Source organism: Leptonychotes weddellii, chromosome 13 (assembly GCF_054177405.1).
Source record: "Leptonychotes weddellii isolate Sample4059 chromosome 13, ASM5417740v2, whole genome shotgun sequence".
Taxonomy (NCBI): Eukaryota; Metazoa; Chordata; class Mammalia; order Carnivora; family Phocidae; genus Leptonychotes; species Leptonychotes weddellii.
In genome coordinates, this window is record NC_138381.1 from 69019495 (window position 1) to 69033006 (window position 13512).

Sequence of the window (13512 nt, forward strand, 5' to 3'; positions counted from 1 at the left end):
AAGGAATGTACTGAAGTAAACAGCCTCCATGGAAAGGGACCTACATGGGCAAAGGTCCAGAATATGTGAAGTGTGCATTTGGGGCCTAAAAGAACTTTGGTGTGAGTCCAAATTTCAAGGAGGATTTTTGGGAGCCCAAAATGGAGAGGTCATAAAGGTCTTGGTAACCCAGGGATGGGAACTTACCTGGGATTCAGTGAAGCTTTCACAAGGAGATGAGTCTTAAGGAGTAATAGTTTGTCAAATAGGCAGAAGAGGAAAAAGTTATTTTTCCCAGCAGAGGACAGAGTAAATGCAAAGACGCAAGGTCTGAAAGAGGACCGTGCATTTGAGGAATGAGTGGTTGATACGGCAGGAGTATAAAGGGAAGCAGGTGGATAGTTGGGGATCAGACCCTCAAAAGTCAGGAGTTTGGACATCATTCTATGAACAATGGGGACCTGCTGAAGCCTATTTTAAAAAGGAAAGTGACAAGATTGGATTTGTGGTCTAGAAAGATACTGGCAGTAATGTGGCAACTGTGGGTAAAGAGACCTGTTAGGAAACTATTATACCCCAGGAAAAAAAATAATGGAACCCTGAACTGAGAACATGCTCCTGGAGATGGTGAGGAGGGAGAAGGATTTGAGAAATATTTAGGAGTTAGAAGAGATAGAGCTCAGTGACCAATTTGGGAGGTAGGTTTGATAACAGTAGAATGGGTCATCATTTTACCAAGATAAAAAAAATTGAAGGAGGGATGAGTTTGGATGCCTGGCAGATAATTGACTAAGTTTTAGACATGTTACCTGAGCTATGTGGGTATACAGGTAGAGAGGTACAGAGATGGAAATCTATAGTTCAAGAGAGTGTTAGGACACAAGACAAATAGCTAGACATCCATGTTAGATGGGGGAAGTTGTAGCTGTTGGGAATGCCTGAGACCGTCTAGGGACAGGAGATTTTATTAGGAAGGGGACTAAGGACAGAGCTGTGGACACCACCATTTGAGGGTGGAGGAGAAACAGACCAAAGGAGATGAATAATTAATGCGGAAGGGGAATTGGAGAGAGCATGTCACAGATGCCAGAACAGAAGCTTCTAGCTGATCATTTCAAATGTGGCAGAGAGACCAGTTGGACCTCACAGTGGGTTTGTCCAATGACTGTTACAGACAATCAGTGGACTGGTCAGAGTGGAAGACATTGTAGTGCATACTACGAAAGTGAGGTAGAAAGTGTACACGTGCTTCCTTTTCCCAGCTGCTCGTCAGCGAAGGAAAGGAGAAAGAACTGTAGCTAGAGGAAGAGACAGTTGAAGGAGGACTTCTGTTTTTTGAGAAAGGCTTAAACATGTTCTTAAACATGAGGTTGAGGGTAGGAATCCATGTATTCATTCAATCATTCATTCATTCATCCATCCAGTAAGTATTTATTGAGTGCCCCACTGTGCCCCAGGCACCCTGGGATACTGTGGTGAATAAGACAGTCATTGATCGTGTCTTCATGGAATTTATGGAAAAGTAAGGAAAGGCACTGAAAAAGTCTGCTCCGTGTAATGGCCGAGCAAGTACAGCGTGCCAACAGGGTGTATCCCGGAGAGTAGGCTGGTGTGGAGAGTCAGAAAAGGCCTCTCAGAAACAATGAGTATTTAAGCTGAGGTGTAGGGAGCAATTCTAGGCAAAGGAATTGCATTGGTAAAGACAGAGGAAATAGTGGCACTTCTGACGAACTCAGAGTCCATTATGTTTGGAATATAGAGAATGAGACAGAGACCAAATGAGAATAAGACTGGAAGGTTAAACAGGGACCAGATTATGGAGGGGCTTGTAAGCTTTCTTAAGGATTTTGCTCTTGATCCTAAAAGCAGTGGGAGGCCATTGAAGAGCATTAAGTGTGGGGGTGGGGGGAGGTACCGACATCAGATTTGCATTTTTGAATGACCGCTCCAGTGACAGGTGGAGAGTGGCCTGGGAGGTGGTCAGATGGATCTCAGGAGATCATGTATAAAGTTGCTGCTTTTACCTGGGCAGGAGCAAGTGGCGGCTAGACCAGAAGGGGGCAGATGGGATGAAGGAGAAAGTCACAAAATTTGAGAGATCGGCAGGAGGTGGAAGTGAAAGCATTTAGTTACAGAGTAAACGTGGAGCATGAGAGGTTAAGGTTGACTCTAGTTTGAACAAAACGGTAGATGATGGTGCCCCTTACCTATACGGTAAAGAAGGAAGTGGAGCAGCCTGAGGAAGAGAGCAGGGAATGATGATAAGCTAATAGTCAGGCTGAGCTTGAGGGGCCTGGGCATCATCCAGGTGATGTCTCTAGAAGACTGGGTAAGCTGGCCTTGTGCCTCAGCAGAGAAGTCTGAAATAGAGGTGAAGAGGTGGGAATCATTCATTATAGAGGGTCATTGCAGCCTTGGGAATAGAAGAGATTCCTTAGGATGAGAAGTTAGAGGAAGAAGGGAGGGAGTAGCTGGAAAGGAGAGGAGGGAGGGAAAAACCAAGAGGGTATGGTATCTCAGAAGATTAGAGAAAGATTTCAAGAAGGAAAGGGCAATCCACGGTATTAAACGCTGCTGGGAGTTGGATAAAAGACCCCTTGCCACGTAAGTAAGGGGTAGGATGAGAAAGAGGAGTGCAGGGAGATGTTAAGGGTAAGGAGAGGGGAGAGGGTTGGTAGGGACACCAAGGCTGATAGGATTTTTGTCTTGTTCACCTTTGTGTCATCAGCATCTGCAACAATTCCTGGTACACAGCAAGTGCTCAATGAAAGCCTGTTCTGTAAGGTGGACAGAATGGGATCAGGAATATAGGTTCAGGATTGCCCTTGAATAAAAGGAGAGAAATACCCTTTCTCCTGAGGCAGGGAGGAGATAAAAGTAGGTATGATAAATGCCACTATCCTTTAGTGACCCTTTCCATGTGCCAGCCACTGTTTTGGGTATGTTTTAAGTGTTATTTCATTCTTGTGCAACCCCTTTGACCTTTGAAGTAGTTACTGTTTTAACCCTAACTTACCTGCAAGGAAATTGAGGTTTATTGAAGTAAAGCTACTTGCTTAGAGCAAGATTTGGCAAACTGTTTCTGTAGAGGGGCAGGTAGTAAATACCGTAGGCTTTGTGGACCACAGGGTCGCTGTCACAACTACTCAACTCTGCTATTGTCAAACAAAAGCAGCCCTAGGTATGTAAATGAATGAGCATGTCCGTGTTCCAATAAAACCTTATTGACAAAAATAGGCAGCAAGCCAGATTTGACCCTTGGGCCATAATGTGCCAACTCCTGGCTTAGGGGCTCACATAGCAGTAATTAGCTAAGTAGTGATGAAGCTGGGATTTGACCCCATTTCGGGGGGAGCCCATAAGCCTAGCCATACTACATTATATGGCTGCCATCACATCCTTTCATGTTAATCCACTTTAGGAAACAGACATGATATTTACCTACACTTCTATAAAACATTTTAAAGGATTTGATATGTGCAACTTTGGGGTGATGAATACCAGATACTGGAATATCCTGTCTGATTTCTAGACTGGCACTTTTACAGAGTCAGAGCTAATACAAAATCACATAGTTATGGACATTAATAATAGAATGCCAGAAATAAGAGAAGAAAGAGATGTTTCAATGGACTAAGCTGCCTATAAGGGTGAGCCTCTTATCCATTTGATCAGGGCTCGTAACAATTAACAAACACAAGTAGAAAAGAACAGACTTTCATTCCCTTTATTGGTAAGGAAACTCCCATGTCAAGAGGGAATTGATAAATCTTATTGGAAGCCAGTAAACCCTTTGGCATTTATCTGTAAGGCTGTTCCTGCTGTGGAGTGACTTTTATCTTGTGTCTCTTCTCCCTCCATTTCTCATTGGGAAATGAGAAAAGAGGTATCCTCTTCAGTGGATTTTAGTGAAAGCTGGGTAGAATTAATTACTAGGAAATGCTTTGGAAATAGATTACGTTATCTATTTCATGTTCATATGATATATTTCTCCAAAAGTACTAAAGAATACACTGTGCAGATAACTTTCTAAAACTATTCTAATAACATTTCCAGATGTTTCTTAATCAAGATATTGAGATATATTGTTAATTGTCACAAATTGTACAGATTAGGGAAAGAAGCATAAAATGGAGAATAAGTGTCTATGGAAACATGTGGATAATCTCAGCATTGACAGAACTGTCTAATTCAAGGATTCTAATCTCCTAGTTCCCAGGTGAAGTGAGGGCCTGATAAATTTAGACAAAACCAAGCCTGGGACAGGAGGATCATCAACCACAAAACATAGACCCACTAATGGCCCCAAACCTTCACTTACGCTCATTGAAAGGTGGCTGGCTTGGTCCATTCCTCATACAGAATCAGTAGTGTGGTATGTAATACAAAGTTCAGGTGCCATAGGGAGAAAGGGGAAGTCTACCAGCCTGCTTTATAATCTGGACTTTACTGCTTCAAACCAGAGTATGCCCCTTAAGATCATCCAGGCTATCTTCTGTGGGAAAGAAATTTTGAACCACTTGAGTTTTAGATTGGCTGGCCAGCAGGATAACTTGTATAGCCAACTATAGGGACCAACATTACTTGGCTAGAAGCATAACTGTACTGTGGGATAGTCCCTAAGTGTAATGGAGATTGGACTCTTTTTTTTTTTAGAGCTAAGGATATCTAGATGTGTGGTGGTTTGAGGGTTAAAGATATATAAATATGGAAATGGTTAGTCAAACCCAAAATAATGGTAACAGCTACTATTTACTGAACACTTGGTATGCATCTAGAACTATGCCTAGGATTTCATATGAATTCTTTCATTTAATCCTCATACCAATCTTAGTAGGAACTATTACTGTTATTTTCTTGAGAGGAAAAAAAATGAGACTTGGAGGGGTAACTTCTCAAGGCGACATACCTGAGTGAATTGTGGAGCTAGATTTCAAGCTCAGGAGTCTGCCTCCAAAACCCACAGGCTTAATCACCGGAGCATGTAGCCTTCCTGACTCCTGCTAGTGTGGTTTTAAGAAAACCAGTTTTTCTTAAGAAAAGAATGTTTTCGTTTTCTTAAGAAAGAATGTTTTAAGAATGTGTTTGTAGAACTTTGTAGCCCAAGGGGCAGAACGTACTATTTTTGATTCCTAACTCTGAATGTACCCAGGGCATCTGTTTTTCTGAGGGAACCTGTTTCAATCCAAACAAGGAAACCTCTTCCAGTAGTCACCAGGTGCTGTAAGCTAGGAGTGAATTACAGTGTGTGTCTTTTTTGCCCGCAGTTACGGCTAGATGAGGCTCAAGAAGCAGAGTGTCAGGCCTTGAGGCTACAGCTCCAGCAGGAAATGGAGCTGCTCAATGCCTACCAGAGCAAAATCAAGATGCAAACAGAGGCACAACATGAACGTGAGCTCCAGAAGCTAGAGCAGAGGGTGTCTCTGCGCAGAGCACATCTTGAGCAGAAGGTATGAGAGTGTTACTCTGGGTCCCGTACAGTTGGGTGGAGGATGGACCATGGCCTAGGGAACCGCCATTTATGGAGCCCTGCCTGTGTACCTAAACTAGGCACTGTTTACGTATTACCTGCTTTTATCCTCCTATTGCCCCTGAGACGTAGGCATAATCTCCATTCCACAGGCAGGATACTAAGACTCCAAATGGTTAAATTACTCGCATAAATCTGACCCCACAGTCTAAGCTCTTTCTATTACTCTGCTAGGAAATCCTACACCTTCACAGCCAGAAGAATGGCATGGGTGATGGGGCAGCTGATAAGACATTTGTGAAAGGTGCTATGAGCTGATAGCATGGCTGCTAAATGGTATGAGGAAGCCAGATGCAGATTTGGTTTATATTTTCAGCTATTTCTATACCAAAAGAAATCAACAGCAGCACTCTTTAAAAAAATTAAAATGAGGAGAGGCTGATATTGCCATGCGTAATAAATGTTATCAGAATTGAAATATTCATTGCTTTAAATATTGCTGAAGAATATGAAGTATAAAAAATTTCATAAAGCGGGGCACCTGAGTGGCTCAGTCGGTTAAGCATCTGCCTTCGGCTCAGGTCATGATCCCGGGGTCCTGGGATCGAGTCCCGCATCGGGCTCCTTGCTCCGCGGGAAGCCTGCTTCTCCCTCTCCCACTCCCCCTGCTTGTGTTCCCTCTCTGACTGTGTCTCTCTCTCTGTCAAAAAAATAAATAAAATCTTTAAAAAAAAAAAAAAATTTCATAAAGCATCTCAAAGCTGTTAAGCACTTATTTGCTTAATCAGTTATTTGTACTTTCTTCTGGTACTTCCCTGAGACCAATGTAAGAGATTATTTTCACAGCTCCTGTTCTAGAACTAAATTGCTAATGACCCAGGGGGCATTTGCCTCTCTATGGGAAAGCAGCACAATCTAATTGTGCTTGAGTGTCTTTTAGCTTCCCCTGAGCCATCTCCTGCTGAGACAGGACACTGACCTAGATCAGCCCAGCTGCTTGGTTTGCTAGAATGGTAGTGCCAGCCCTAGGTGGGCCCCAAACATTTTTATTCTTGTGAGCAAATTTTAAATATAATGGATGACATACAAGACATTTATCCCAGGGTTCTCCCAGACTTTCCCAGTCTAGTTTACTCTGAGTTCCTGTGGATTTGTGTGTCATATGTGTGCATGTACGTGACCGTGTGTGTTTGTGGGTGCCTGCAGGGAGATCTTTTCCATTAAGAACTGTTCATTGTGCTTATTTCAGATTGAAGAAGAGCTGGCTGCCCTTCAGAAGGAACGCAGCGAGAGAATAAAGTACCTATTGGAAAGGCAAGAGCGAGAGATTGAAACTTTTGACATGGAGAGCCTCAGAATGGGATTTGGGAATTTGGTTACATTAGATTTTCCTAAGGAGGACTATAGATGAGATTAAATTTTTTTGCCATTTACAAAAAAAAAGAAAACAGAAAAAAATTCAGACCCTGCAAAACCACATTCCCCATTTTAACGGGCGTTGCTCTCACTCTCTCTCTCTCTTACTCTTACTGACATCGTGTCGGACTAGTGCCTGTTTATTCTTACTCCATCAGGGGCCCCTTCCTCCCCCCGTGTCAACTTTCAGTGCTGGCCAAAACCTGGCCATCTCTTCTATTCATAGTACACGTCACAGTATTGATGTGATTCAAAATGTTTCAGTGAAAACTTTGGAGACAGTTTTAACAAAACAATAAACCAACAACAACAACAAAAGTGGATGTATATTGCTTTAAGCAATCACTCATTACCACCAATCTGTGAAAGTAAAGCAAAAAAAATAATAATAATAAATGCCAAGGGGGAGAGAGACACAATATCCGCAGCCTTACACCTTAACTAGCTGCTGCATTATTTTATTTTATTTTATTTTTTTGGTATTTATTCATCAGGAATTAAAAAAAAACAAAGTTTTATTAAAGATTGAAAATTTGATACATTTTACAGAAACTAATTGTGATGTACATATCAGTGGTGACATATTATTACTTTTTTGGGGATGGGGGGTGGGTGGGGTGAAGAGATCTTGTGATTTTTAAGAACCTGCTGGCAAGAGTTTAACTTGTCTTCAGCATATTCTGATTGTATCATAATCATTTTCTGCTGTTGCAGAGGATGTGAATACACTTAAGGAGCTCACAGAATCCCAGTAGCACAAATTGGGCTTTGGCAAATCGTGTATTTTGTGTATAGAAGGAATTTAAGGAGAGGTATTACTTATTTTCATATTGTATTTTAACTGTTTCTCTGATCAAATTTTTTTACTTCCTCCTATTCCTCCCCACCTCCCTCCTTTTCCAATTCAGTATTTGGAGTTCAACACTGTCTCTCAATCAGATCATCTTGATCTTTTTCTTTATTTCCCTTCCCCTCCCTGAGTCCCATATCTTGGTCATAAATATTGCATTATTCACACTTTCAAACTGTGTATTTTCTTACAATAAAAAATGATGAAAAAAAAAAGGCTTTACTTCTTTTGCATGCACTTTAAAAAAACAAAACAAAACATTTTTCAGGTTCCAAGGAAGAGCATGATAACTGTCAGAGCTTTTAATTATATTTGTAAATAAAAGTGTTCATCACATTGCCTTGCTGTGTTATTGTAGCAGGAAGTTTCCCTTCTAGGTTCACCAGCTCATAATTCAGAGGGAGACCTGCCCTCCAGAGACCGTCCTCCCAGCCCTGGGTATTCCAGGAAGAGCCATCCGAGATTTTCAGGTAAAGCTGTGTCTTCCAAGTTCTTCTACAGGGCTAAAGATAATGTCCCACTGTTTGAAGTGGTGAACTGCACCTGTTTGCCCTTTAGAAAACGGCACATGTGCATGCGTGTGCACACACACACACACACCCCCCAACGTGCCAGTCAGATATAGGCACATGCACTGCTGGGAAGTTACACACCCTCACGGAAAAGCAAGCTATTACAGAGAGATTATGGCCAAGTATTTGAAATGGTCCCACTGTAACGGTAGATCCCCCCATATTCTGCTTTTATTAGAATAATTTTATGTGCATAACAATGAGGTAGTAAAATATATAACTTTTAAGATAGGTTTTTGGGGTCAAGACAATTTCAGTAAGATCTCCTATTTTTAGGGTTCTAAGTCTTGGACATTGAAAATTTATCTTTAGCTTGATGACCTGAAAATCATTCCTCTATCTTACAGAATGTTCAGTCATCATAGACGAATAGGACCAGTCTTGTTCACTGTGATAGACTAAAGCAGAAAGATATACTCAAATATTATAAAATAATAAACAGAATAATTATCAAGTTTCCTTTTTTTCTTTAAGATCTTATTTATATTTTTGAGAGAGCATGCAAGCACGAGGGGGTGAGAGGCAGAGGGAGAAGCAGGCTCTCCGCTGAGCAGGGAGCCCGACGCAGGGTTTGATCCCGGGACTCCGGGATCATGACCTGAGCCAAAGGCAGACACTTAACTGACTGGGCCACCCAGGCGCCCTTAATTATCAAGTTTCCTAAGCAGCTTAGTTCACTGAAGTTTCTATATCAGGTACATCAGAAAATAACACTGGAACGGGCTGGAAAGAGTACTCACAATTGTCCACGAAAAACATATCACCTGTATTGCATGCTTAGCTTACCATCTGATGGAACACTACATGAAGCATTTTACAGATGAGGAAATAAGCTCAGACCAGGGTAAGTGGTGGCAGTGGAGTCTGAATCAAGACCTGTCTGATTTCAGAACCCACACTCCTAAGCATAGGTCACATGGCCACTCAGAAGGACATTAAATCATCAGTAAGGCAGAAAAACTTCCTATAATTTGTTTCATTTCTCTCTGTAGTGGAAAACATCTAGCTAGCTTGTGAAAAGGCTTTATTTCTGTGAGGTTATAAGTGCTGATCTTTAGAAAAAATTTCCCCCTCTACTAGTTTTTCAGTGATGTGCCCCAAGGTAGAGTGACTAGAAAGGAGGAATGTGAGTCCCTGCTCCTAACACCTGGTACAGACTGAGTCTTCCAACTCTTAGTACCTGCATGAGGAAGTAGAATAGACTGGAACAAGAATGGCAGCAAAAGAACAGCTACAAAAGAGGTACTAAGACAGCAGCCGCCGACACCCTGCATCCTTTATTCTTCCAGCACATACTAATCTCCCCTGAGTTTAAAAAGGAAAGAACTATTGCAGGTTTGTCATATGTATTGGTAAGGGCTGCTTATGTGTGATTTGTAAATATTCACTCAGTGAGTACCTTATAAGTCCGGTGCAATGCCAGATGCTTAAGATGCATCCATATATCTTAAAGAGGAAAATGATGTCACAATAATTATAAACGATTTCACATTATAAATGATCTCACATGGTCATAAGTGCTATAAGGAAAGAGGGAAGAGTAAGGAGGTATCCAGAGTGCCAAGATCAGCGTACTTTTGCTCTATTCATTCAAGAAATATTTACTGAGCATCTACTGTGTGCCAGGGGGTTGTAGCAGTAAATAGGATGGATGGGGTCACTACTCTGCTGAAGCTCATGGTTTAAATCTCCACTGACACAAGTAAATCAGGGGACTAAGTTAATCAACAGTAGACAAGCCATGACAATGCAAGTGGTGGGTACTACCAGGAGTTTGAAGGAACTGAAACAATTACAGTCATAGGAAATATCAGAGAACACTTACCAGTGATCTCTAATTGAGTAAAAGAATTTATTTCTTGAATTTACCACCATCTGTAATTATTATGTATCTGTTGAAAAAGCATATTCTGGGGCATCTGGAAACATGCCCATGGAAGAACTCCATATCCCTCTCTGATTCTCTGATTGTAATTTAGTAATGTATTTTGCTATAGAAATGACATAAAAAATACATTTTTATTCTAGTTTGGCACAGCAGCATGTAAGTCTTTCCCACTGATGACAACTAAAAACTAGACGAAATGCAAAAGCGACTATCTGAGGACACTGAAAAAACAAAAGCAGGTGGATTATGGAAAATCCACGTACACAGAGGAATGAGGTGAAATAAAATCATCCTCAGATGAAGAAAAATTAAGAGAAGTTATTGTCAGAGAACTATTCTACAAGAAATGCTAAAGGAAGTTCCTCATATTGAAGGGAAATGATACCAGAAGGAAACTTGAATCTCTGGGAATGAAGGAAGAGCAACAAATGGTAAATATCTAGATAAATATAAAAAACTTTTTCCTCTCCTATATTCTTTAAAATATATTGAAATATATTTTTCACTGAAAACAAAAATTATAACATTGTTTGGGGAGGGTTTTGATGTATCTAAATGCAACCCATATGACAACTATAACAAAGGTTGGGGGTTAAAAGACCCATATGTTTACCATGCTTCTACATTTTACATGATGAATTTACAATTCTTCTAAGCAGACGATGAAAAATTAGTTATGTATATTGTAACTCCTAGAGTAACTAACAAAAACAAAAAGAAAACCCAAAAAGATGTAATAGCCAAAAATCCAATAGATAAATTGGATATTCAAACAATCCAAAAGAAGGTAGGAAAGGGAAAACATATAAATAAAAAGAAGAGCAAACAGAAAACATAAAGTGGTAGACCTAAATCCCACCATAGGGATAATTACATTAATTAAATATTACAGACCGAGTGAATTTTAAAAAAGGACTATTTGCTGCCTATAAGAGACAAACTAAATATAAATTTAGGTAATTCCAAAGTAAATGAATGGGGGAAAAAGTGCCATGCAAATAGGCATAACAGGTCTATCAACTAAAATTGACTTCAAGACTAAGAGCATTATCAAAGATAAAAAGACATTCATAATGAGTAAAGGAATATCAAGAAGATATAATTTTAAATGTTTAAAAAAAATCAATTACAGGGGTGCCTGGATGGCTCAGTACCAACTCTTGTTTTCAGCTCAGGTCATGATCTCAGGGTCATGAGACTGAGCCCCGCATGGAGCTCTGAGCTCAGCATAGAGTCTGCTTGAGATTCTTTCCCTCTCCCTCCACCCTCCACCCTCAAACAGCCCCACTCTCTAAAATAAAACCTTTTAAAAATAATAATCTGGGGGTGCCTGGGTGGCTCAGTCACTAAGCGTCTGCCTTCAGCTCAGGTCATGATCCCAGGGTCCTGGGATCAAACCACACATCGGGTTCCCTGCTTGGTGGGAAGCCTGCTTCTCCCTCTCCAACTCCCCCTGCTTGTGTTCCTGCTCTCGCTATCTCTCTGTCAAATAAATAAACACAAATCTTTTAAAAAATAAATAAATAAAAATAATAATCTGAAAGATACAGATTCCTGAGTGGAGGGGACACCAAACTAAGATTAGCTTTCTGATGTTCATGGTCATCAGAATTAGGGAGTTGATGAATGGGCTTTAGAGAGCTCTATAAAAACTCAAGTGTATGTGAATTTTTGTAGAAGTATACATTTGGGGAACGGGAGAAGGAACTTTTATGGTATGGTATATGGATATAAAGAAGTCCATACTCCCTAAACTTAAGAACCTCTTTACAATGATTCATTCAACTGATGGTCATTAGATTTCTTATGTCCAATGTGGAGATATTGAGCAGGACACTGGTTGTCCTTGCCTTCAAGACTAATGGAGGAGATAAACATTAAACAAAAAAATGACCCGAGTTTACAGATTTTAAAATTACAATGGTAATGTTACAATGGAGTGGTACAAGAGAATCCAGCCTAGTCAGAATTCCCTGAAGGTCAGTTAGGGGATAAAGGGTCAAAGAAAGTGGAAGAGGGAGATTCCAGGCAATATTTGTAAAGGACTAGTCTGGCTTGTCAAGGAACTGAGAGGCAGCTGGCAAGTTTGGAGCTTAATGAGAAGACAACCACAGGAAGCTAGAGGCAGACGGGGGTCACATCATATAGGGCCTTATAGGCCATTTAAGGATCTGGTCTACATCCCAGAGCAACTTAAACAGCTGATGGGTTTTAAGTGGATGCTGAGGCTGTTTGACTTAGCACCAATTTAAGAGCAGAAGTCCTTTGCTCCCTGACCCAGGAGGAGATATAGGCCAGGGGCCGCCATGCTTCAGAATCTGGATCACCCACTTCACAACTAGGTGCCCTGGGGCAAGTTCCCCTCACCTCCCAAGTTTAATAGGTGAGAAAGGCTATCCCCTTGCTTCTATGCCTCCTAATATATCTTTTCCTATGTATTCTTTTCGTGTTAACTTCTTGCATATACACTTCACCTTTTTTGGTTGGGTTGACCTTTTTTCTGAATCATTTTTGAGTCTATGCCTATTTTAGACAAGAAAACTAACATACCACCATAATTCCTCATTGATTTTTTCAGTCTCTATGACTGACAGAGTACTGTGGTCAGCAGGTAAGTCTCAAAGAAAACAGGAGTTTAGAGAGAAAAAAAAAAAGTCAATGATTTTAAATACACAAAAATATCAAATTGTCAAAATGTTTGAAGTTTGAGAAAACTGCTTAAGGGTATGGGGAGAAAGATACTTTCATATACCATGGACTTGAATATAACCATGTGATCTTTTGGGAGGCTGGTTTGTCAGTTATCAGGATTGAAAACATATATACCCTTTGACCTGATTATTTCAATGCTAGAAATTTACCCCAGTAAATTACTTGCAAAAGCATGTACACATATAGAAAAATGTTTGCGGAAGCACCGTTTATAATAGCAAACAACCAGAAGTAATCTAATCACAGTAGGGTACTAGACTGGTTAATTATGGAACATCCAGAAAATTACAGAACAAAATATTTGTTCAAAATGACGACATGAATTGTAGGGGCCCTGTTAACTAAAGATACACTGCAAAAGGGCACATTACTTGGGGGAAAACTGCATCACAACGTATGCTAGAGCGTATAAGGAAGACTGTAATTTTTAAAGAGAAAATATGTAGATATATGTCAGCTGTATGCTGATGTGGATATTCATATTTGTGTCTTCTTTCAAACTGCTGCTGAAGAACCAGGAAGGTGAAGGTGGAAGGCACTTCTTCCTGTGCTGTGTGCCTTGCCTAACCACGGGCATGTGTTGCTTCTCGCATTTAAAGTCAACAGGGTAGGGGACTCCTGGGTG

General features: G+C 40.6%; 1 protein-coding gene across 2 annotated transcripts in view; it reads left to right on the plus strand.

The window, feature by feature from the left end:
• Positions 1–8051, plus strand: part of TAOK3 (TAO kinase 3) — a 182652-nt gene extending 174601 nt beyond the window's left edge. For both annotated transcript variants that reach the window (XM_081802106.1, XM_081802107.1), the window contains exons 20-21: positions 5247–5429; positions 6699–8051. In XM_081802106.1, coding sequence (XP_081658232.1) covers positions 5247–5429; positions 6699–6860 — 345 coding nt within the window. In that variant the 3' untranslated portion in view covers positions 6861–8051. The remainder of the gene's footprint in view (positions 1–5246; positions 5430–6698) is intronic.
• Positions 8052–13512: the final 5461 nt, after the last annotated feature.